At 39.3% G+C, this 27,314-nt stretch overlaps 1 protein-coding gene across 1 annotated transcript in view; it reads right to left on the reverse strand.

The window, feature by feature from the left end:
* Nucleotides 1-1,482: 1,482 nt before the first annotated feature.
* LOC123977805 (cadherin-7-like) overlaps nt 1,483-27,314 on the reverse strand; it is a 105,640-nt gene continuing 79,808 nt past the window's right edge. The window contains exons 9-12 of the mRNA XM_046060822.1: nt 26,596-26,717; nt 14,495-14,612; nt 10,153-10,401; nt 1,483-2,101 (exon numbers count right to left, since the gene is read on the reverse strand). Of these exons, the coding sequence (XP_045916778.1) occupies nt 1,587-2,101; nt 10,153-10,401; nt 14,495-14,612; nt 26,596-26,717 (1,004 nt within the window). The 3' untranslated portion in view covers nt 1,483-1,586. The remainder of the gene's footprint in view (nt 2,102-10,152; nt 10,402-14,494; nt 14,613-26,595; nt 26,718-27,314) is intronic.

The raw sequence follows: 27,314 nt of genomic DNA on the forward strand, positions 1-27,314 counted from the left end.
TTTCAACTACAAAAGCCTCATCAAAAATAGTCTCCCCATCGCTATTTAACCCCCGTCTAGTTCCTCGAGCTCATCACATGCACATTGTGAGGCACCATTTCTTTTAAATCATTGATTATTATTGTCAGATGTTGGCTGTTTATTATCAGTCAAATAACCTCTTTTCATTTACTTACTTCTCTCTATTCAGATGGACTGAAAGAAATCATTTAAGTCTTTAAGGAACTGAATGTCTTTTATTTTCAGCAAAAGGATAAAAACATCATTTGCACAATTCTGCCTCTTCAAAATAAATAATAATACATATCGGTTGTACATGTTGACTCCCAATTGTAACATGTAACTTGTTTAAGCTGGATAAACAAAACTGGCACAATGCGGCACATGATTATTATCATACAGTATGTCCTTTCACCATCAATAAACAAACCATGGAAATCAATGATTTCATTTCTGAATGACAATATATGCTGGACTCTGCAAACTACAGAAGCAAAATTCATTTACTTACAAACTGCAACTTCACCCAGTTACGGACTGTCACTTCAGAAACAAGTAATTTTTTCTAGAGTCTAGGTGGCGTGAACCTCGCTATCAAACACAACAAAGACAGATCCTTCAGCAAAGCTTTCTCATGTAGCAAATGTTCCCAGCCCCCCGCCCCCTATACAAAAGCAGAACAACTGAATTATAGCTCAGAAATCATACATATTGGACTTGGCCATAGAAAGGCGGAAGAAAAAACAGACTCAGACAAACACTACATTGCAACATCTGCAAAATGTATTGTTAGAATAAGAGAAATGATATGCTTTCCTGTTTTACCCAGTGGAGACATCAAACTGTCGAGCGTGTCATTCTTTTTATTATTTGCACAACTTATGTCTTCACATCACTTCCTTAGCACATCAACTACTTGTTTATACTGCACTTTTCATATAGTGTTGAAAGGTTTGACAGAGTCCATGAATAATGTTGCTCCGTATTTAAATGTTTATGAAAAACAGCTTCTCAACACCCCCCCTCCCCCGGAACCCCACAAAAAAAAGAGGAAGAAGAAAATAAAAACCCATAGAAATCGGCAAATTTTATATGAACAGTCAAGTGACTGCTGATTAGCCGCCAGGGAGACAGCATTTCATGAGAAACGTTTATGTTTCTTTTAGCACAAAGATAGCAAAGGAATGCATCAAAGCAAGAGTGCTGGGCCCGTGCCCATCGCTGGAATGAAAGGACAGGTGCCTCCCCATAAGAATGCTCCAACATGTATGCATTCTGCAGTCAATAGTTGGACTGAAGCCCAAAATCTGAAACCTTTAATGTCTTTTGCACACAAGGTTTCCTCCTCAGTCAAGCCACTTTTGAAGTCTGTGTCAAAACTCACCATGGCACGCTTTTGAAAATCCATACAAGGAGGTAAACAAACTGAAAACCTTTGAAGTCAAAGTGTTTTTCTTTCAATCTCGCTTGTGTTGTCTTTGAATCTTCCTCCAATGCACTAAGGCAGACAAAATCATTTTCTCTGACAATATATTATTCTTATTTTTTTTATAAGTCCAAGAAATGTTAGGAGAGAAATTTAGGGGCTAAGAGAAGACACTGGTGCCGTCGCTGTTGCCATACAGGTCGGCCAGCTTTTTGAAGCGTGGTCCCCAGCTGCTGAGATAGTCATAGTTCTGATCTGAGTCTGTACTTAGTGACTCCAGTGAGCTTAGCGACTCTGCTACAGAGCCGCTGCCTTCAAACGCATATGTCTGCAGAGAGTCATATGGGGGAGCTGACGGGTCCACATCAGCATCCTTAAGTCGCTCCCAAATAAACTCTCGAAACACCACGTTGTCCGGCAGGGATTTATAGGCCGGGCGAGTGGTTGATGGGTAATGAAAGAAGGTGGGAGTATCTGGTGTGACATCTCGCCGCACGTTGGGGTCTCTGATGACGTTTAGGTTGCGGAGGGCAACCATGTCGAAGGCCTCTGTGTCCTCCTCGCCCCCGCCCTCGTCGTCGTAACGTACGATGTTCTCTCTGATGTCCCTCTCCTCCTCAAGAATCAGAGGCTCCTTCCTCCTCCGACGCATTGTCACAATTAGCAGGACCATGACTGCAGAGAAAGGGAGAGATGTCTGAGTCAATATTGACTGGCAATGTGCATCTTTTCTGTGCAACTCAGCTAAAAAGGTACATGGTACAAGGTAGATTTACTTATACATATATATCAGGGCTGACCCTGAATAATTGAAGATTCGATGGGTTGAGCCTGATTCGACTGTCAATCTCACAGTCGAAGCTTCGCAGTGAAACAAAGATCATGCCATTTTGGCAATATGGGGGTGCTCAACATCTGATTTTACATAGAACTACCAGTTTTCTGACAATAACTTAATAACGTTACAATACACATTTCAACATTTAATGCTGTAAATTAACATGTAAAAAGAAAAATAACTTTCAATAAATGTTTTTAAAGTGCGTGAATAAATCCTAAATTGTAACCCTAACCTTGGGTCTTCAGTGCGCATGTATAGGTATAGCGTGTATGTATGTGTGTAGTGGCAGGAGGAACACTTGCTGAAGAGACCGAGCCTCAACTTCACTGGTGTGCCGAGTTGTCCGCACCTCGCTGGACTTTTGGATAATTTTTCACCACAAAAAGAATATTATATCGTTTTTAAACAGCTGGCTACTTGAAATAGACCCGGGAGGAACCGCAACGTGCATGCAGTTGTTGGTAGGCATGTATGCAAAACTCTGACCGGTGAATGGCAGGCGAGAGAGAGAGAGAAAAGGGTCAATAAGCTTCAGTTTAGCTTCAGCTCGCAATCGCCATGCACAAAAACACACATGATTCCACTATCAGTCAACTACAGGCAGAACTTGATGATTCTGATTCGACTATGTAAATCCTTAGTTGGGGACAGCCCTAATATATACACACACACACACACTTGAAATAGTTAGCTAACAGTAATGGATACATGGTTGAAATGGTTCAGCTTAAAGCAAGGAGGCTTAAACCACCCACACACTGATAGTACAATTGTATGGAAATATTATTGTAGGCTACCAATATCCACTTTTATATAGACGACAGTGTTAAATAACATCCTGTTGAAAATCAGTTCAAATGAATACATTTGAAACATGACAGGTGGTGTCAGTGAAGGGGTGTTTGAGTTCATCTAGCTAAAAAGGTTGGGGCAGGTCTGCACTATGAATCTAATCAGGGTTTACTAAAGTAAACCTGCAATGTAATATGTTGTGCCCCTCCGTGGTTTCCACCACCTACATTTAGTTTTAAGACTTCCACCCAACTGGAATCTGTGGCCCTCTGAGATCTTAACAGAAGCCCTCCTCCAGCCCCCGTTCCCTCTCCCATACATTATTGCTGAAAATAACTCTACGCCCAAGCAAACTGGCAAATGTCTAATGATCCTCTATCCATCAATGTCAAGCTGGTGCCAGTGAAATATCGTTCCGTGGGCCCATATTTCTTTTCCTTCTCTGTGTTGAGCTACTGCAAGCAGCAGAGAAAGAGGCCCAGGAACCAAATTCAAACACCACTTCACAACGTCTAATAAGGGAGCAAATGGAAGAGATGGAAGGGAGGAAAGTGTCACATTGAAAGGCTGCGGGAGATGAATGGGTAGCTCTCTGTTGGGTATTTGGTGACTGCTGGTACCCTACTACAGCAGCACAAGTAACACCACTCAACCATTTTTGTGAAATATTTAGAATTGTCCTCCCAGTCTAATATCCACTACTGATATCCATGACACCTTTTTTAGTGCTTTAAGACAGAATGGCAAATATTTCTGTGGAAGATTGTTTCCCCTGATTTTAGTAACTCAAGTCATTCTAAATTCTATTCGATTCAGTCGTGCTTCTCCAAAGTGAATTGCAAAGTGGCACATTGAAATAGAATATTCTCAGTGCTTTCCAGCAAAGCTCTTTAGGGTTTAATGCCTAGAAGGCAACCACGATGCGTCACAGACTGGAAGCGGGCCAACATCCAATCACGTCCTACTAGGATGAGCAGGTGGGTCGCCGAGCATATAAATAGTCATTGTCAGGAACCAAGGGCCCTGTAAGAAATGATTTCCAGCCCAGACAGTTTAGCAAACACATAACCATAATGCTATAGGAGCCCCACTCTTCATAACACATTTACTGATGATGTACACTAAATGAAAAACAGAGATCAATTTAGTGTTACAAAGGCTTTTGCTGTAATTGAATTGTTTAAATGATCTACCCCGCACAATCGATAGTGAACAAGGTGAGTTTTCTGTGTTGCCCTTTTCTTACCAGCATGCATCAGTGAATGTGCTTTCTCATCAGAGTATTTGTTCCCCCCCATGCGCTGTGTGATTTTGGTGAACTTGGGACTGATTATTCATTAATTTTATCACCCACACACTTCCTATGTCGCTGCTCTACTGCAGTGCAATTTCTAAGAAAGTTATCAATTGGCAACTGAGACATTGTCTGACAAGAAAGGAGGCTTTTTGTTTAATACTAACCAGTGGTAGGAAGATTGTTTATTAAATAAATAAACCATCCTTCCCAAATGTTTAAAGGCCCTGAAAACCTGTTGTTGCTTTTAAACTCTGATCAAACCACATGCACACAGTCTCAGTGAAGCACATTATCTGAGCTTTTCACTGCTAAACTCTTAATAAACAGTACATTTTTTTTAAACTTTGATTGTTGCTTACTTAGTCACAACTATGCATTGATATAAGAAAGACGTTTTTAGCGGTTTTAAAGCATACAGCGCTTGCTGAGGTTGAACAGGATGTCCCCCGATACATTGCTACATCAGTGAAAGTGACTAAAACTCTAAAAATTGTTACTGAAAGAAATGTAAAAATAATAATAATTGAAAAAATTCTGTCTGGACAGAGCATGCTGCCACAGTTTAGCTTCTGATTAAAAGCTTGATTTGACGGGCAATTAATTAACCAGCTGTTCAGTATCCACTGTACATATAAAAACAGCATGGGATATTTTTCATAGCCAATTAGTACACAAAGCTGGACAGAATATTTTAACTCTGAAGGACTTGATATAAATTCTTCTCCCATCTATTCACAGCTATACCCCGCCCACATATTCGGTTTCACTCATAACATAAATAATTAAATAAACACTTTCAATGCCATTGACTGACAATAATAACAATTGAACTTTGTTTTTGTTTTTTTAACAGTGTGTCATTGTTGATTTGAAATGCAGTTCAATTAAAAGACTTAGTTTCATCATTGTGAATAGACTTATGGCCTTTTCACACCCAAAAGTAATATTTTTGTTACATTGTATATGTTTGATCAGGTCAGTTTTGGTTTCACATTGCACTTATCTTGCACACTAAAGAACTATACATGACAAATTTGATTCAACAGATTTATATCGTTGCCACAATATTATTATAGCAGTGCCAACTTCAAGTGTAGTAGATTAGTTGCATCCATCCATCCATCGTCAACCGCTTATCCTGCGTACAGGGTCGTGGGGGGCTGGAGCCAATCCCAGCTATAGATGAACCATGGTTCAGTTTGATCTGTTGACCTCTTTTTGTCAAACCAAGATTCAGCTGTTCATTCCTCTAATTTTGGTTTGGATCAAACTGAAAAGTCCAAAAGTCTTGAACAAACAAGGTAGGTGTGAAAGGACCCTTAGAGATTTCGGGAACACCCCACATTGTTTTTCCTTTCTAAAACACTTTGTAACTACAAGGGCTGCTACAAATGATTAATTTCCTTACCAATTAATCTTGCATTGTTCTGTTTATAAAGTTTTGGGCTGTTTGTCTGACCAACAGCCCAAAACTCAAAGATATTCAGTCTAAAATCACAGAAATGGTGAAAAGCAGCTAATCCTCACAATTGAGAATCTGGAAACAGGAAATGTTAGGCTTTTTTGCTTAAAAATTATTTAATTAATTAATTCTGAAAGATTGTTCTCTGTTGCATTTTAGCTCTAAAACGTATAACTATGAGAATAGTGAAGAAAGCAGGGTTTAGACTCATGAGGAGGTCTCATGCATCCTCATCAACATGACAGATATCACTCTCCTGCATGGATGATATTGCAACAAACGCATTCTGCACCGTGACTTGATGAAGGGCATAGGAACAAACAGAATGAGCCGACACAAAACCTCCATGTTATTGGCTAAGAGTGCTACATTTTATTATTTGTCAGTGCTGCTGTATGTCTGCTGCAACATTCAATAGATTTTATGGTTTCTTTGTTGTTGCTGATGTTATCTATCCCACTTTTTACTGTGTATCTGTCCACAATATATGCCTGTGCTTCTTTACTGTCTTTTCAACATTTCTGTCTTTATTTTGTTCTTTGTATCTTTTTGCAAGCTGTCCCTTACAAGAGTTCTTTTTAGCTTTTGCCAGGCTGTCATTATGGAGACAAATCTGCTGTTAATTGACTTGCTTACTAAAACAAAAAAGAGAGGGGCTGATTTCCATTTCTTCTTTTTTATTTTATTTTTAGCACGTCAACCAGTGTTGTAGTGATGCAAATAATTACACAGATAAAGCACACAAATCTGATGCAGCCAGTTGCAGGTTCCAACGTGCGCAGTCGAGCTTAAAGATCACATCTGAAAAAGAAACTGTTCGCTGTCTGAATAAAGACTTATAAATAGAGACACAGACAGAGGGCTAACAAGGGAGACACACCGTAAAATAGGAGACTGATGAATGGCCACAAAGATTTATAGAATGAGTCTGATAACCAATACTCAGACAGAAATAACTGTCTGGAGATTTGGAGTGCTACGTAATGTCCTAATTGGCCCTCTGGAGGATTGAGCAATACCTGACCTGTGCTGGGAAAAAAGGCACTGGATCTTAACAAGATAATGATCGTCTCAGTAGTTTGGATGTATCATCCAAAAGTGACTGTGTCATAAAAAAAAAGGTTTTTAAATGACATTTACAAAAAACATAGTTGTGCCCTGGCGTTTTCAGGCATATTACTGCAAGGAGTAGAGGACAAGCCCAGTAATTAAATCTAAAAATATCAACCTATGATTAATGACCACTTAGCTTATGAGCACGTTGAGGCACAGCTAATGCACATACAGCTCGGTGTGGCTTAAAGGCAGGCAGGTGGAAACTGCACACTTTGCATCAACTGTTGTGATTGAAGTTATCAGACACAACTCTGAAGAATCCTAGGACAAGGCGTATTAGGAGTGGCCCTCTGAAGGGCTCTCCACGAGCAGCCTGCATTGTAGTTATTAGACATGACAACAAATAACTACAATCAGTGTGTTGCTGGTAGGACTGTGCGTTCCTTTCACCTGATGGGAAAGAGAGAGTTTGATGGTGGAAAGGGAGGAGAGAGGGAAAAAAAGAAGCAGATTTAAGACTGACAGCACCTGAGGATGATGGCAGCGAGATGCAGCTCAGGTCTTATTCCGGCTTGTCTCTCATCCAAAACAACACAATCACACGCAATCACAGCCTCAACTGCTTCCTACAGATTGAAAGAGGTCTTGATGGAAGACTATCAGGGAAGATCAGAATAAAGGACTGGGCAGAGCAGTCGCGCATGGGCTGTTAATAGAAAGGTAAGAAAAAGGGGCTGTGAAGGGGGGGTTATACACAAAGAGGAAACACAGAAGAGAAGAAAAGAGGCTGATCCAATTGAGCAAAAGAGACTGAAGGGGACAGCTAAGACACACACACGCACGCTCACATGCACACACACACACACACACACACACACACACACACAAAAACAGAGACAAGGCGACTTGGAGGTATATTAAACTGGAGGCCATTAGTTCTAAGCCTGTGGCCTGAGGCCATGCTGTGCAGAACAGAGACAGCTTTCATTAGCGATGCCGGGTTCAGGGTTGTGTGGCCACGTATTTCCCCTTGTTGCTCTTTTGAAGTTTTCATTCATCACAAAAAGTATTCTCTCTTGCAATAAGAATAAGGCAAACTTCAAGGGGACTGGAATAAAAAGCAAAGTTTGACCCCATCAAATAAGTCATTTCAGTTATTGTATATGCTGTTTAGATCCTCCTCAGCTTTCAATGAAGATCATCCGAGTGTTAAACTACGACTCTGCCTTGATGGGGTAACACTTTGTCTGTGGGCTTTATGAGCAATAATACAGCCTGGAGGTGATGGCTCAGTGCGGCATTATCTTTAAGGTTATTTTAATGAATTCCCATTTACTAGTATCCCACACTAACATCTTAACTGAAAAAACAGAAGCAAAGGAGTGTCTGTTCTTGAAATGCAGTATTCCATATATATGTATCTGGATGACCTTCATGAAATATTATAATTAAGTTTTAATATATAGAATATATATACTGTATATATATAATACCTGGGGAAAGCTGTCATGAGAGCTCCTCCTCTAAAATCTCATCACAGACTGAGGCTGCCTTCAGGCACTGCCTTCTCACTGAAACTGCACATCATTACATTTTATTTTTTAGTACAGTGTGCTCAAACCATACAGTCTATGGCTCAAATGCAGGAGGAGCACTGTCACATGATTAAAATCATGAAGACCCTTGTGTTAATTTATGTGTCCAATCAAGTGAAATAATCATATTCTCTTACATTTCTAAATGTTTGGACAAACAGAATTAGATGTTTTAAATAAAGTCAAGGTAACAGCCTTGGGTGACCTCATATTCCATCAATTCTTGACTCTGTTTAGCGAATGACTCACATGAATCATTTTACCATCTGATGCAGCTTCACGCTCAGGCCAAATAAAAATACTCCAAAATTCAGCCAAAACCCAGCATACCAGCTCTAGTTAATTGATCCTGTTTCCAGATTTGTGTGGTATCTTACTTACTACTATTCAGAGCTGGCTGACCTAGGTCACATGTATATATACCAAAGAGGAAATATGAGGGGAAGATTACTCCCCCCTGGTTTGACATGTACAAGACCTCAAGATGCAACTCTGTTCTAGCAAAGTTTCTCTCTCACATTCAACTGCCTGAAGAATGCATATCAGCGAAGCAGTGTTTTGATACGCAGCACTGCATATCTACATTAGTTTCACTTAAAGCTGAACTTAAATTTGAACTGCAAGGCTGTTAGCTTAAATATATTTCAGCTGCAACTTAAACAAAGCTAGTTCATGCAATGTGATTCTATATGCTAGAGTCTATTTAAGCTGCCAATGTTCTGCCCACTCTTTTGATTTTCTAAGGGACTGCACAACAATGCCTCCCTTTACCCCCTTTTGCTGAAAGGAGGGTAGTCCGGATTTTATCAGAGAGCAGGGGAGGGTGTTTTAAAAATTTCTCATCCTAAATTAACTCTTCCCTTGTGAGATTTTAAAGAATTAAAGAATTTAAAAGAAAATATAGAAATTATTAGTAACGCTAGGAAGGGTCTTGCTTTTATTTAAAATTAAATCTAAGATTCAGCCCCTTCTCCCCACCCCAATCATTTTCCTAAAGTCCCTATAGTGATGCTGCTTCTGCAATGCTCATTTGCTTCCTATCTGTAACTGTGCTGCAGAAACATTCCGCCATCACCGCTGCAGCTGTTCACACGCTCACATGCAAACAGTCCAACACCAAGAGTTCAAGACAGCTTTGTGGAGCCATAACAGTGTTTACTTTCTGCTGCTACTTTCTGGCATTCAGTGATTTGGTTTTGGTTGTTGTCTGTCATATTAGCCATTATGGCTACTCGACTTGACTATAGTTTTCTTGACGTTCCATTGTTAGAAATTTGAGACTGCAGAGACTGTTATATAAAATTGTTCAAATTTCTTCCAACCACCAATGGAATAAATTAAAATATAACACTGGTGGGGGTCATTTTTTTGCATACTGAGTGCTTTTTGCAGACTGTACATTTACTTAAGTACAGTTATGAATGCAGGAATGCAGAAATTTTCCTTTACAGTGTGGTATTGCTACGGCTTCTAAATACGTCTTCAACAACTGCCAGCAAGGAGCAACTGCAAGCAACACCATGATCAGACAAGCTGGAAACAAACCCTGAGTTTTACGGTTTTCTTCATATCTGATAGGAATCGTGGCAAAAATATCACCACTACAATAATGATAACTCTGAGCTTTCCAGTAGTTGTAACACGGACTTAAAGCTTCTGACACTGAGGTCATGTACATCTTACCCAGAAGTGTGATGATGCAGCCTAAAATAGCCAGGAGGGCGCCAGTGCTCAGGCCGGTCGCAGTGTAGGCCACAGCCCCACAAGATAAGGCAACACCATCAGAGTCACAGTCGCACACACGCACTGAGAGTGTGTTTGTGCTGCTGAGAGCAGGACTTCCACTATCCACAATCAACACAGGCAGCCGATACACAGGTTGCTCCCGTCTCCTGAAACCCCCTCGCTTTGTCAAAATGGATGCTGTGTTGTCTGCAAAATAGAGTAAAAGCATACATCGGTCATTTGAAAGCTGCATTTAATTTGCACATTAAGTTCATTACATTAAATTAACAATGAACTGCATGTATATGACTAGCACATGGCTTCACTTGATTGCTGTGGTTTGGTTGTGCAGTTTAAAATTATTTTACAGTATTAAAAGCAGGAATTTCAACAGATGGTGTCATTAACACAATTCATTATGTGACATGCTGTGGAGTCTCTTCCTGATCTTGACCACCTGTTGGCTAATAACAGCTTTGGTTTGATGGTAAAATCTTATATGAAATATCAGGGTATGACAGAGAAAGAGGCCGCCAGGAGAACAATATGCCATTACACCAGCTAAAAAAAGCCATTTCATGACAACTATTTCAATAGATTGAAATGCACTTTCATATTGAGCAGTCACAATTGAAATGTAGATTTTCGCCTTGAAGGACAACTCTTTTGTTTTTCTGAGCGATATTCAGATTACTCTGCTTTGCTCTCAAGAGTCTTACAACAAGCTAAAAATGAATATAGAGATGGACTGTCTTGTAAATGCCACATTAGTCAAATCAGCTAAATGTTCTCACGGCTGAGGAAAAACACACAGTTGGCTGGTAAAAACGGTTGAAAATAAAACACTTAAATTGTTAAATAAATATGCTCTGGTTCTAAATGTGATACTATAATTTGTCCTCAAGGGACATCTGCATGCAGCAGAGCAGAAAACACATACAAGTAAAAATAAGACGTTGATGTATTAAGCTACATGGCAAAAGTATGTAAGCAGCAGAACGTAACACTTATGTGACTGCTGAATAATTCATTCCAAAACCATGGGCTGCTACAACAGCCTCTATTCTTCTGGTTTCAGGCTTTCCACAAGATAGTGGAACCTGGCTGCAGGGAATTGCTCCCATTCAGCCACATGAACATTAGTGAGGTCAGGTAATGATACTGGCTCAAAGTCTGTGCTCCAGTTCATCCCAAACATATTGGATGGGGTTGAGGTCAGAGCTCAGGTCAGTCAAATTCTACCATAGCAAACTGGGAAAACTGTTTCTTTGTGCTTGGGGGCATTGTTGTGTTTAAACAGGAAAGGGTCCTCCCAATATACAAGCCAAGCATCCAAAGAAATTGTGCTCCAGTTGGATGATTGCGCACAATGCCAGTGCACGAAGTAGTGTGCCCTTTCTGTAGCAAAGCGGAGAGTAAGGGCGCAGAGATAGAGGTGGTGGACAGGTGTGTAGTGTGTCCAACCATCACAGACATGCAATTACTCCTATTCCCAAACGCTAGCCCCAACTCTTCCTATTCCCAAACGCTAGCCCCAACTCTAACTTAAAGGCCTTAAAAATTGATAAAAAACAAGAAACCAAACCAGCTTCTTACAAAAGTGACATGAACAAACTATGATCTTAGTTTTACATTTCTTGTTTTTCTTAGTGGTCAAACCACACCCACACAGGCAAGATGATTGTGAGGGTAAAATTTTTAAGATATATTAGGAAAAGATGTTTTGTTTTTAAACTGTTAGCTTAGCATAAATACTAAGTACTACTCTCAAGCAAAGCTTACTAATTAACATGACATGTTTGTTCCAGCTGTACAACAAAGGAATGTAAAAATTAAGTTTTTGTTTAACAGGAAGTTACCCATTTCTTGGCGAACTACAGTGACTAAGCTAACGTCTCCTGGCTCTAGCTTTGTGCTTAACGGAAAGATATGACAGGAGGATACATCTTCTCTTCTAACTCTTGGCAAGAAAGTATAAGCATGTTTCCCAAAATGTTGAACTATTCCTTTACATCTACCCATGTTTTTTTTTTTTTGTTGAATAACCTTAACCACAGTTTATTTACCATTACCCCAATCTTTCCCTAACCTTAACCATGTTATTGCCATGTGCTAATATTGTAGAAAATATTGGAGTTAAATGATAAAATGACAATCTAACAGAATGTTAGAAAAAAAAAATACATACACTCAACATATTAAAATCAAGGTAAAAACCATTTCACATAGAACCTTTCTTCAACAAAACTAGCAAACACTGTTTTCCAGCCAAACTGCTTGTAATCTTTTGAGAGGTTACCTTAAACATCATGTAATACAGGTCTGCACTCAATTGGATTACTGTGGCACAACTTGGCGGCTGCTTCTTATATGTAACGTGGCAGCCTTAGCCGAGCACCCACACGTGTGAACAAAACACTCAGCACAGGGCATTACCTTCAAGAGCGTGTCAGCTCTGCACATACTTTTTTACAGAAGTGGGTATTCATGTAAGTAACTGATGGTGGCGGTTAACCGCAGTTCTCATTTCTGTAAACCTATATGCAAATGAACATTTATGTTATCCTTTAGGAGAAGCAAAATTCTTCTTTCGCCCACAGCTTTGTTTGTGTAGGTGGTAAGCAAATCATAAAGGCAGTTTTCAGCCTGTGCGTTAAGGTTAAAGTTATTCTCTGATGTAGTACATAGAGACCTTGCACTAAGCAGAACAAGGCTGTGGCATGGTGCATTGTGGCACAAACCGAGTAATCTCAGATGTGCTCCAGTTGCAGCAGAGAGTTTGTTCTTGCATTCAGTTTTGATGAACAATTACAAAAAAGTGGGGGCATTGTCATAGCAGAATTATGGTTTCATTTGGCATGGCTGGGCATGCCGGGAGGCACCAGTTACTCTGTACTTGCAGAGTAGATTGTGTCCAGCCGGAGTGAACAATGGCCAAAGTGTCAATCGCATTGCTGCCAGGCTCAATTCGAAGGAAGTAAGCAGCAAATAGCCCGTACCTAACTTGACCAACACCTTTTACAGACTTCGACGGCCACTGGCAATTTTGTCAAGGGAGTTTTTGATCTAGCAGCGGTATGCAACAGGGTTGATCTGACAATTGGTGCTTAGACAAGGATGCAGACATTTAGTATAAGTTTAAATTGGTGACTGACTTCAGGGTTTCTGTATAGCTCAGAAGTTAAATTTAAGCCTTGTTAAGACCATATAGAATGACAATAGAATTAAATGCCTGTTTTTATGATCATAAGTATGAAAGCACGTTGGGAAACCAGTAGGTATAATAGGAACTATAATTATTTATTAAGCTATATCACTTCAGTATTTCCCAGAGGTTTATACCAATAATTTCTAATTTTTACTTATTAAAGTATGGGTTCACCATTTTTCAAGTATGAACACCATATGAACACCGTGTAATTGTTCCTCCAGTTCATACCGCCCAGTCAAAGATCCCTTCCTTATGAGGTTTCAGTGTAAGTGATGGATTCATCATTTTGTGTAGAATTGTAAGTAAATGTGTCTGTAGCTAATATGAAGCTTCATAAGTGATTCTTAAGTGATATCTTCCAAAGTTACAGTCTTTTCCCCGCTTCATTGATCATATGGGGGATCTTTGAAAAAGTAAAGGGATGTTTTAATGTCTGGTATGAACGGGAGGAATGATTACAGCAAGAAGAATCTGTTTCGATGTCCATATGGGCACCTGACTATTACTTTAAAGACAATTTGTGAATCTTTGCTTTAATGTTATTAAGGCAACCTGGACCGGTAGAAAATGAATGGATGTATTACTCTATGAAGAAACATGTAGCTAAAATTTACCGTTGTGAAACAACAAGCTTCTGTACCTGGTAATAGTGACAGTATTTGCTACAGGTCTGATGGTGCTGATTGAAACTCCACTAAAGAGGATTTAACAGCCTCTTGCACACACAATCAACTGTCAAAACAATCCATTTTCACACACAATCAACTGTCAAAACAATCCATTTTCAGTTTAGGTGTATAACAGCTCCCGACAGCCTGCAACCAGATAAAATAACACTTAATAACTCATGTAACTGGCAGAAGCAGGCAAGAGAAAATATTTAGTACTTTGTTAATTAAATTTAATATGTGTTAATACTTTCTAAGGCCTTTTTTTTGAGGAAACTGAATGCAACGCTTGTTAACACTTGCAGATAACCTGTACATGATTTTTTTTCTACCAGAGAGAAACCTTTCTACATTTTAACCCACAAATAATCCCAAAGTATCAGGGAGCCTAAAGGCAATGTTAAAGAAAATGTTTTCACACCTTTGTTATCTCGCAGGGTGAAGTTGAGGTTGCCGGCAACAGGTGCAGCCAGGGCAAAATAAAAGCGGTGACCGCTCAGAGGCTCGTCCTTATCCACCGCGCTGATGGTCTGGATCACCTGAGGACAACAAGAACACCCCACAAGAAAAAAAAAATAAGCAAAGAAATTCAAGATTAGTTACCTTGCTGATCTTTATCTAATCTCACTGTCTGCTTAGGTGTTAACCAAAGCTATAAATTGTTTAATGTGTGCATGTAGTAAGAGCTCTATGAGGGCATTGTCTTTAAACCTTTGTATGTGCATCTCTTTTCACTCTGTCTGATTTATGTACATGGAGGCATAAATCTTTCTTAAAAGGCCAAGCAACAGTGTGATTGAACTGGGGGAAGTCAGCTTGATTCTGATTGATGGAAAAGATTTGTTTTATAATGTTTGGCTTTGGTTTTGTGTCATTTATCTCTTGAAGTGCAGTAAGTGCTTATTTGGCAAGAGCTTGGCACTGTATTAGGGATGAAGTGTTTTCTTTTGGGAAGTGATTTCTCCAAAGCAAATTGTTGTCCAGCGGCTATTCTCTCAGTCCCAGCACCCAGACCATAACATCCAATGGAAAAAAACAACAATGGAAGTTATTTTTGTGTAATTTTTTGCATTTCAAATCACTTTTTTCAACTGACCACACAGTTTTCAAATTTTGAGCCTCTACCAAACAGTGGAGATGTCCTTTTATGGTAAACATGTATCTCTACCAACCCATTGTGATGTCCAATTACAGTAAAAGTACACTTTTGACTGATCTACATTAATTTGTCTCCAGTTTTGTGAAATAGAAACACGTCTTTTTATGGAGCTTTTCAAAAAAATTCATAAAAAACCCCACAAAATTAAATAATTTGCCGTTCAGTATATGTAGAACTAGCTCAATTTTGGGTGGGCCAACATTACAATGTTTACATAAGTATGTCCTATACACTTCAGTTTGTGCTCACCCTTTGGTAAGGAGTTGTACCACCTCCAGTGATGAGAGAAAAGTTTGTCAATAGCCAACTGTTATTGTGCGTACATTGGGCTTTACGGATCATTATTACCAATATGATCAGTATCAACCTGGATTTATCTTCATTTAAAAAACCCTCAAACAATCATACTAATATGATAACCTCAACAAATGTATAATAAAATAAGAAAACTTTTTCATACTGACATCAGTTTATAGTCAGAAAGAGGTTTCAGTTTTTAAAAAATGATTACAAAACCATCAGACATTTGGGAGTTGTGCATTTACATCCTCTAAAACTAAACTACAGCGAATCGTAAAAATACAATTAGTTATGAAAACCCCAATCAGGATACATGCTAAGAGGGATTTTCCTCGCTGCTAACCTGGAATGAAGTCAGCTGATAAGGTCTGGTTTTAAAAACTGCTGTGCACCTTGGTTTATATTTACATATATCAAGTAAATGCATATGCTATGCAGTCAGCCGTTCCTATTTCATTAGTATGAAAGTGACTCATGATAAGAACTGCTCTTGCTTGAGGCAATACAAGACAAGCATTCATATCTGTGAGTTAAACAAGTGAATGCTATTTGTTTCGGCTCACTTTATTTTGCCTCTGAACCCAAGACTAAACAGAATCTAGCTCCCTTTATTATATAGCAGTGTTGACAACTATAAATAATGCAGGAAATCAAATTACCAAATAAACCAATTTATTTACACCCACCAGCATGTGCTGTAATGATTTTTTTATTCATACAAACGTGGTATCCGAAAATCAAGTTATCTCTTTTCAGCAAAAAAAACCCCACTAAGCTTTCATTTCAGCGCCTTCTGTGCGACTCTTACTCAGTACATGCTGTACAGCAGAAGCATATCACACACAAACATGCCATATGGACGACAAATGATAGCCACCATGACGCCCATCAAAGTGGGTGTTACTGCAGCAGTGTCCTTATAAATTTAGATCAAGCCTCCTGAATCCTTTGTAGCCAATCTAGAAACTCAACCCTTTGACAACTCACACCCATGGACGGGATCCAAGAGATTCTTAAAAGCAATTCTCAGTAAATTATCACATCTCCCAGCCCCAAACAGCTCTACGCCGAACATCAAGACAAAAAACTAAATTAAAGAAAATAAAAAGGGGCGAGGAAGAAGAAAAAAATTACAGCCAATGATCCATCAGTGCTGAGACATGGATTATCAGTTGTCAGCTGTGATTAAATGCTGCTGGTTACAAGCTGTCAGGTATTAGGGGTTGGTGTAGGTGGTAAACGACATCCTGCCAATTATTAAAACTGGCAGGCGGGGTGAAAATTCATGAATATTTTACTGTTTCTAAACAAAATTAAAATAGTTGCTCTTTCATCAGCAAAAGTAATCACAAAGTATGCTTTTTTTTTTTTTTTACTGTTTACTGTTTGGTATTGCAGCGCAAGGGAAATTTATCTGGGAAGCAAGAAATGCAAAAAGGTTATCTGCTCTGGTTCGAGAACATTTGGGATATCTGCATATACAGACAGAAGAGATGTTTGTGTCAGCACCAGATCAGTGACAGGTAGACGCAACAATTGAGCACCTAAACATGCAGTGTATGCATGCTCGGCTGCATATCATGAAAGCTGCCATTGATTCTGGGTTCATAATAACTCACAAGCCTCTCACTCTGTTATGGAAATTTGTGGTTCTTACACCGACACCTCATATACACAATTTGAACCTTTTGATGTCCTTTGAATATTGCAGATGGATTCGGAGCTTATCTCTAGGAAGGTTTCCATTCCTCGCTGCTGAAGGAAACGACTGTAAATCATCCTTAAATCAAACACTTTGTAATGTATAATGCCTTTCATTAGTGTGGCTCTGATGCAAGGCATTCCAGAGAACTCTTGGTGGGGAATTCTCTAATGGGTTGAGTAGCAGACAGGAGGAGAGAGGCATGGATGTCGGCATAAATTCTCACTGAAAGACATTAACAGCAGCGGCAGACTGGTGCCTGTCGCTAGTCAAGACTGAGGAGGCCTATGAATCACAGACTTAAAGGTTTTTTCAGTTTACACATGACTGCACGTCAGATCAAAAAGGATATAAAAGGACAAAGGCGTCTCTATTTGTCGCTTCGCAGGAGTAGGAGAATGTGCAAACAACAGAGGCAGGCATGCACACACATATGCAAACGTTTTCATTGCAAAAAATGTGAGGATAGTTGTCAACTTGCAGTGACTCGCATTCAATTTTCAACTTTAATCTTAAATATAAGGATGTCTGCTGTCTGGGCATAAAGTTCAGGCAAGAAAACAAAACAATTACAAATGGTGAAAAACTTTTGGGGGGCATAAATTGTGTCCTTAAACAATGATTCCGAACATTTTTTACCTGTGGCCCTTTGAAAATGATGCACCGTCCACTCTAGCCCGACCCATACTGGATTATTGATATTTTATGATATCTATTTTCAATATCAAATCTGATAATGATATTTTAGCCGATAGTAATTTTTTATTGTGACCAGGATACACACTGAGCGAAACATTTACAGTTGACAAATATACTAATAAGTGCTCTCTAGTAGAAAAACTATTCTATGGTTTCCAAATTACGTCAAACCTAGTTTGGCATTTCCGTACTGTAGTTTTTGCTGATGCTAATATACTGGTGCATCTCAGAAAAAAATAGGAATATTGTGAAAAAGTTATTTTTTTCCAGTAATCTATCAGTCAAAAAGTTAAACTTTTTTATATTCTAGATTCGTTACACACAAAGTGAAATATTTCAGGCCTTTTTTTGTTTTGACCTTGATGATTTTCCTTACAGCTCACAGAAATCAAAAATCCATATCTGAAAATATTAGAATATTAGAATAAAGAATGTATAATACAGAAATATCAGCCAGAGAAGAGCCATTAATCTCTCAGTCTGGAAAAAAACACTTGTTACACCTTGTTATACCAACGCTGTGATGTAAAATGGTAAACAAATGTACCGTCTACCTCGTACCACCAATTTTGGCTTGGGCTTGAGACTCACTTAACTTTTTAACAGAAAACAAAAGGGCTTGGAATTTGAAAGCAGTATGTATTTAGGAGGAGTGTCTACTGAAATACAGTATTTAGCTGCATTATAGCCACTGTTTATGGAGACAGTCTGACAGTCTGAAGTTGTTTCACCTCATTGTCATCAACTAATATGTAAAATAAAAAGTGACTAAACATCTGAAAAACAGTTAACATTTCTCATCAGAAGTTTAATTACGGCAAATGCCACATTTTTAATGTTGAACCATAGAGATGAATATAAAATTAATGATATGATCATTAAAAAGGAGCATCACAGATATGAGCAGGGCTGGATGGAAATGTATCTGCACCAGCATTCTAGCATCTAAAAAACCTTTCTAAATCAGCCTATATATTAGAGCCTTATTTAGTTTCACATGATGCAATGGGCAGATTTAATAAAAAATGTATGTATATATAAATAAATGTATAAATGTATTTTCTTCACACTAAGGTATTGGTATGACTCAGATATAACCTCAGATATACTGATAAAATTTTTTAAACGATTTCCAGCCCTATGAGTTTCAACCATAATCAAAAAACACACTGTTTTTTAATCCAAAGCCAAATACTGAGTCTGTACTTTTTGATTGAAGACTTGTGATTTAGATGCACATTTCTCCAGACATCGAACCACCCAGGTGATTAAGCTGAACCTTCACAGACCAAATGCTGACTGTTCACCCAGTACTTGCAGTCATTCCACAAATAACATCCTGCAAACCAAAATGTATCTGTTCTCACCAGTGCACAGTTCAAACAATCAAGATTTTATTCTCCCAAACACCTGAAGTATGTTAGTTAACTGCTATGACCATAATTCACTGCTCCTATGACACAAGGCATCTGTGCTCCTTTGAGACGCATTGCTAATTTAGACTCTCACTGCAGACACAGTTAGGACTGTGGCCTGTATAATGAGGAAAGTAATGCCAGCTAATGTAGCATGGCTAGACTGAGAGACTTTGGTGTGTGAAGAAATCTGAGAGATAACAAGCTTCAATAACACTTTCACCCTCTTTCACAACAGCAGAATAAAAATGCATCGCATTTTCAGAATCTACTCCTTCAGCTCTCTAAAATACAAAGTCTAGTCTAAAGTATTATATTGTCTTAAACATCTAATTATCAGATAGTGAACCAGATGAGTCATGTGATAAGATCAAGCCAGCCTCTGAAAGTTGAATTGAGAGTATAAATAAGCATTGCATCAAATTTGTGGCGCTCATTGCCATGGCAATACGACATCACCACGGGAGGAGTGCATCATTTTCAGGTTCATAGTTTAGTATTTAGAGTTTCTTCTGGAAAATGTTTAAATGCTTTTATGTGGCCAACTTCCCCAAGCACAGAAGGGGGGCGGGGCTTAGCGGCACCACGCTGATATAAGGCCTGCTATGTGGGCTCACTGATTACTGTACAAAAAACACAAATTTATTCTCTGGTTTTACTGAAACTGAATCAGAGTTGATGTAGGAAATACTGTGCGGTTTTCCCTCTGATGTCCTCCGGCTGCTCTGCCTCCAATTTTGACGATTTATTTATTTATTTATATGTTACTGGTTACTTTAGCAGCTAACTTTTGCTATCAGCAGCTGCTAGTGCTACTAGCAGTTAGCAGTTAGCTTCTCAGTTAACTGTGCAGCTAACTCTTTTTATTCATCTATGCCAAGGGAAATATTGTTTTCCATTCTACGGCACCTTTAAGGTAAGGACTTGTGCACCATTCATACTTAAGCCCTGTATGTTTTGCATCTACGTGTAACTTCTACGTCTAGTATAGAGCAGGTGTAAGTTGGAAAGTCAGACTATTATACATGGTTACGAAAAAATAATGATCACACAACAAGAAAAAAAAACCACGATGGCAGCACCTCTTGTTTACAGAATATTTACTTTAACTGTTGGGGCTGACAGCTCTATAATGTCAATGCCATTCAATCTTGTAAAAGTGAAGGAATCTTCATCACTGGTGCTGTATATAAAGAGCCTAAGTCTCTCCCTTTCCAGTAGACCACCACGGGACCTGATTTTGGAAAAAAATATGTTTGTCAAAGAAAAGATGATTTTGTATGTAGTTGTATGTGATGTCAATACTTTTTCTGTCATTGACTAAAGCTAACGTCACTGAAGCTAACGTCAAAGAGCTTCCATGTGTAGATGATGTGATGAAAGGAGCAGAAATCGCTAAATTAGACAATAAATCAAACACATCAGGTGAGATCCATTTAGGAACACAGCTAAGTAACCTAGCTATTAGCAACACAATGAAGGTTAGCAAGCATCACAGCGCTAACATGTTGGTGACGTATATTGTGTGAGACGAGAAATGTTGTTCACTGAGCAGCTTCACACAAAACTAAAGGTTTAGTTACTATTTCTTGACATACAAAATTATCTTTAAATTTGACAAACATCATATGTGTGATTCAGGGCACAATTCAAACGGGATCCAAACATTTGTTGACACCATTGACAACCGTACATATTTTTTCCAAAATAAGATCCCATAGGGCAGAAGCAGAAGGGAGGGCTCCCTATAGACATTTTTGGTGAAGGACTTCCCTGTTGGCATGATTTTAAAAGCAGTTGAATCCTTTTTGGCTTTTGATAAAAGCTCTTTCCATTTGTTCTTGAACACATTTGTTGTTGATTGCACTGGTGATTGATTTCCATGCTGTTTTTGTTTGTTTGTGTTTAATTTAGCTGTGAGAACAATTTTATGCTCTACACCTCTATAAGTTTTCTTATTTCTGTCAGTAAAATGTATTTTCCTTTTCTTTTGATTTGCAATATCCAGTTCCTCCAAAGCTTGTTTGAAGCTCCAACCGTGGTCAGTCAAGCTTGGTGCACTCGGTGTAGTTTCAAATCACAAAGTCGGACGTAGCTCAGAAGATTTAAGACCTTTTTTTTTTTTACGCCCATTCTGTTGCACTCCACCCCAGGGATTGAGTTGATGAAGGAAGTGGTGGTCTTGCTTTTTTCACACCCCTCACTCTGCACTGCTCTGCCTTGATTTCCTATGAAATTGACGCCCCAAACATCACCCACATGTGACACCTGCAACTCTGTTCACCGACAGATCAACAGCATCGACTCACACTTCCCACCCGGCTGTCATCACACACACACACACACACACACACACACACACACACTTTTTAATGGCAATCAATATGTACTATACAACAAATGTCATCTTTCAATCTCTTTTCATTTGTTCTTAGCTGGTTCTCTCATTTCACATTGATTATCTGAATCATTTGCTGAGATTTGTCTTGACACAAGGATGTTTGTTGGCATGATCCTGACAAGCCACTGCTTAGGCTAGCGTGATCTCCTGAGATTGAATGTCCTCCAAGTTCCGACTTTTAATAGAACAGACTGTGTGCTGCCACACGCTAACGTTTTCCATGTTCCTTGTGCCTTGACATATCAATGTTCATCTCCCACATTGATGCAACACCTAAAATAAATTGATAATTCAGATGAACAACTTGAGATGTGGAATTGCTTTTGTTAGCTTTTATGATTGATGCGACAGATGAGGCAGCAGTTTATCTATTCCTATGATTATTCTTTGTCTTAGTTTTGTTTTGAGGATAATAATATTCTACGTTTAGACATAAAATGTTGCCGTTGAGTCACTTAAAAGCTACAACTTGAACCCTGAATTTTGAATTTTGGAAAATTGGCACCAGAAAAAGTATGCGGAATTAGCTATTAGCAGTTTGTTTTTGCAATGTACCCATGGTCGTACACATCACTAGATTACTATGATACTGAAGAAAACTTTAAAATGTGTAGACTTAGGCCAGTTCTGGAGTTATGACAACTGTCTTTTAACTATGATCTCTAAGCTAATTTTGGATAAATAAATAAAAAGATGGATGTTTCACAATTAAAATTGGAGATAATGATATCCTAGGGAAGTCTGAGTCACTTATAAAAATATACGTGTACATCATGTGTTCAGATTTGATGGAGTAACATCTTAATGTACTTTTTCAAATTAAATAACGCAATTACAGTTACTGAAATTTAAATGGACTTTTGTCTTGGTAGCAGACTAAAGCACCGTATTTACCATCTAACGTCACCTGACTTTACGGCAACGCAATGTGACGTAAATCAATCAGCATCATTAGACTGCATAAAATGGCTGACAGTCCAGGAAATGTGGACAAGGTCAAAGATAAAAATATAGTGGTCAGCTGTAACTAATTATTAACTTTCAGAGAAGGAGTACAATGTTTGACACAAACTGTGGCAGTGAGGTGCTAAGGGTTTTGTACCTCAATTGCCTCCATACGCTGCAGCTCTACTGCTGACCGTGTTGGTAAATGGCCCAAACTACAATTACTAACTTGCTTTGAGGACATCACAACAGTGTCTCTTTCACCTCACACAGTATCTTTGCCTCATGTCTCTTCCTCCCTGTGCAGAGGCACACCCCACAGTTTGGAAACCTCTGTTCTTCACTGCCCAACATTCACACGTCTCTCGAGGATGCTGAGCCTCCTCTGGGATGCTGCAAGAGTGCAGGGAGGGGCAGGGGAGCAGATTGGGGGCAGCAGAATGCCAAGTCCACTCATGTATGTAATGGTTACACTGAAGTGATTGTACAACCCGACCCCCCTACTACCCACTCTGCCCCCTCAACCCCATCATAATATCAATTAATATTATGGCAGAAGACAGACGCACAGATGATCCGTAACAAGTGGCATCTCTGGAGAGACCCAGTGCCACAAGACGGCCTTAATTAGGCCTGAAAAATGGCAGGTTATTCCATCCCTGCACTCCCTGTTAATCTGTGCTACAGAGCCACAGAGTTGACCCCGGCCCCAACTGGCAAATGTTATTATTTCATCTTTGTCGCAGCTGTGCATACGCCAATGGGTGTGACAGCCAGTGGGCGGCCTAAGATTTTTAACAAAGCTTTACAGGGAAGCAGATGCAGTTAGTACAGCCAACTGTTCACTGCCACGGCCGGACATACAATACACAACAGGAGCATTTTAATTAATTAGGAATCAGGGGGTTGGTGGAGAATACATCTGACAGGTTACGAGTCCACCCAGTCTGTCTGCTAACAGACAGCCGACACCTAGTTGTAATTCAAACAGGGTTCTGCATTCAAATGTCAACCTCTCTCCTTGTCTTTGCTCTGTATGTGTTTTTGGGTGTAAATTTCATCATGAAATTTCCATTTTGCCTGCCTTGATTATTCAGTCTGGAGGTGCAATCCCACTGGTGCACTCAGTATTGCCTAAACAGAAGGCTTTATTTGAATGGGATTGAAAAGAAATTGGAATTAGTGAAAAATACAAACGAGAACAAGCACTTCTTCTCTCTTGTGGTCATTCACTCCAACAATAAGGTGAAGGAGATGAAAGTGAAACACAAATTCACATGTTTATCGTGTGAATTGAAGGGAATGTTTTTGGATATTTCGCACGGTATACATACGCATGATGTTGGCGCATGGGATTTTCAGATAATTCACAGGTGAAATTTAAGAAATCATATGAGACAACAATAATTACACACATACTATCATAATAACACATTAAACATGCCATGGATTCCCATATAGCACGTGTGATGTATGCAATTTATGAAAACATATGAAACAATGTGTCATTACTGTCTTTATTATGTTTAATACGTAGGGAAAAATATTAAATTATATTAATTTTGTATTTGACATTGTCATAAAATGCATATCTTTATTTTTGCTAACCAAATTTTGTACCCAGTCCATCTCTGTATATTATAATCATTCTTAATAGCATGTTACAAGTTTGCATAATACCAACACGTGATTTTCAGGTATTTCACCAGTGAAATGTAAGAAATCATATATAAAAACAACAATTTAATGTGATGAATTCACATAAAGCCATGTGATTTTTTGAAAAACAGAGATCTCACATGTGAAATACATGTCGCATATGAATTTCACTTATGTTTTTGTGCCTCCCCCCCCACACAATGTAATAAAATCAACAGCATGAAAGAAAGACAACTTTGTACCCAGTGCTTGTTCTTATTTTATATAGATTTTTCAGAACTGCATTCCTATCTTACCTTATTTTTGTGCTGTGAGTTGTGATTCCAAGTCAAATAACTAATTAACTTACTTGATAACTTGGTAACTACCAAGCTAGCTAAATGCCAGCATGCAAAACAGTGGGCAAAAGTGGGAAGCAATGTCTCAAAAATAAATCAGCCAAATATTCTTTGGAACAGTTTACTTCAGTTGAATATAAAGCAGATTAACCATTTCAGCACACAACCACAGACACACACAAATACACACTACTTTCAAATGTTGGTAGTACATGTTGAAACTAGCAGCTCAATTTATGACAGTACCACTGTAACACGAAATGGACAGAATTTGAATGTGTCTTCTCCCTGGTTGGACGAGGACGGAGGCCTCCGTCACCAGCAGCTCCTTGCTTCACAGCAGAGTAGCTGCCAGCTACACCTAGGGGGGACCTCACAGCTCAGCTACCACTGGCATTGAGTAAGCAATCTGTCTGCTTCAGCTGAGTAATTACAGATTTGCTGTACCTTTCCTGCTGATGACGCTGTCATGGGCCATGGCTGTTGCTATGTCCTGAGGGCTGGTTTGATTGTTGGGGAATGACTTTGTTTCAGCATTGTCATAGGCTCTTTGCCATTATTTATAAGGCGTTAGCAGGGAGAAACTTACAAGTTACGTGTTGAATTTTAAGTCGGGGTATATTGATGGGCGATAGATCTAAATCTGATATCACTGAGCGAACACAGTCATTTCAGGATAAGTGGCAGCATCATTAACCAAAAATAGACGTTCAGCTCTGGTAGAATGCATTCTTCAATAATGATGGCATCTAATATAGAGGCAATGTTTATTCCAGCAAATACTGCACACCCTAAGGCAAATCTGATTAAATGAATATAGATTTAACAAAATATCTCAAAATACCTCAAGGTAGGTTGAATAATGTGTACTGAACTTCATTTATTTTTTTTGCAATTCTAAGTCTGAGCAAAACAAATAAGAAACAAACACCTAAACTACTACAAACACCTAACTTAACACAGCAACAACAACCATCCGTAAGGCTCTGTAACCTCACTGAAAAAAGAGCTACATTGTGGTCAAGCATCATGCACACAGAGAAAAAAACAAACGTACACATCAAATATACTCTCTCATTTTTGCTAATGAAATCATTTGCTATTTTAGTTTACCCTCCTGTGAGCACAGTGACAAACAACCCCGAAATATGAATGCAAATAACATATTTAAAAGGGCCTAATAGCCATTTCCAATACAATGCATCATTCTGATCAATTGTACGTGTTCAGGTCTACACGCCTCCTTTACCCTTCGCCTCTGATTGTATTTTCCAAATGCCAAGAGCAGACGGATCGCCGCCGCGGACACACAAGTCATTTAGCAACAATGAGGCAAAATGCTAAACACAGAGAAAATGCGATGCATGGCTACAGCTTCTTTTCCTGAACTAACTCTCCAAGGCTTGATATCTTTCTGGGTCCTATTGCGTGATATTTTGATGCATTTCCTGCCTCACTACCCACCGTGGTGATCATCTAATTTCACAGGTCTTCAGAACGGAAAGTCAAACCGCGGCAGAGCACCACTCCATCCCAGCATGAGATATCACATTACAGCGTGATAATATTGTGGATTAAGACCACAGGCAGAGTCAAGCACCGCCATTAATTTAGTTGGCTTTGACAGTATGGAATGAGAGTAACATCTCTAATGAACGATACCACCTACAATACCTGCTATTAAATCTTAAGGATGTGTCTCATACTAATGATGTCATCTCCCTGGAATGACCTCGAGCCGTGAAGTGGATATGTGCACAGTGGACTTGTTTTGAGGAACAAGAAAGAGTTTTAATGGCTTTGAGAGACAGCAGGCTGTCTTTGTGAGTCAAACTTCAAGCGAGTGTGGAGAGAGAAAAAGGAAGGGAAGCTGGACCAACTGCAGAGACGTTTCTGGGTCTTACCTGTCCGGGCATGGCGTTTTCACAGAGGCGAGTTTCATAGTCGATGGCAAAGACCGGGGCATTATCATTTATGTCCAGCACTGTGATGAGAGAGATGCCTTTTCCAATTTGGGTTGGGTCCTCTGAAAAAGAAAGAGAGTAGAGAGCCTCCTGTTCATGTGACAGAATTCAGCAAACTTTCTTTTAAGCTTAACTTTAACTCTGCCTTAACTTTTGCGTTTATGCACTTGGCCAAATTATGGAATATTGATCTTTCTCATTTTCTCTTTTAATTAATCACAAAGGAGGAGGGGGGGGGGAAATGCTGCTGTAATGAAATATGCAGTGTGCGTCCGACAGCTGGCGTCCTTACCTACTCTGCTGTGGATCAGCCGAAGTGATTACACTGGGTGCAGGCTTGTTGTCTCGTGCGGATGAGCCATCTTGCACAGTGGGCTTCACGCCTCGGCCTGCCTGACACACACTGATGCCTAAACGGCTGCGTCTGAGTGCAAGATGATGATTTGGCCTGGCATTGCCGCCATTCCGCCAAAGATGACGCGCTGACATTCGGGCTGGCTGATTTGATGGCGATAAAAAGGACGCGCTGAGCCTCGGGCCACAGACTTCTTGTCATTGGCGTGGTCCGGGCAGAGCGGATGAAATGTGAGTGACTGCAGCTCAAATGCACAACATCCCTCAACCAAAGAGTGCCTGCACTCTTTTCAGTTACAAAGAAC

Source organism: Micropterus dolomieu, linkage group LG01, assembly GCF_021292245.1.
Source record: "Micropterus dolomieu isolate WLL.071019.BEF.003 ecotype Adirondacks linkage group LG01, ASM2129224v1, whole genome shotgun sequence".
In the NCBI taxonomy this organism is placed as follows: domain Eukaryota; kingdom Metazoa; phylum Chordata; class Actinopteri; order Centrarchiformes; family Centrarchidae; genus Micropterus; species Micropterus dolomieu.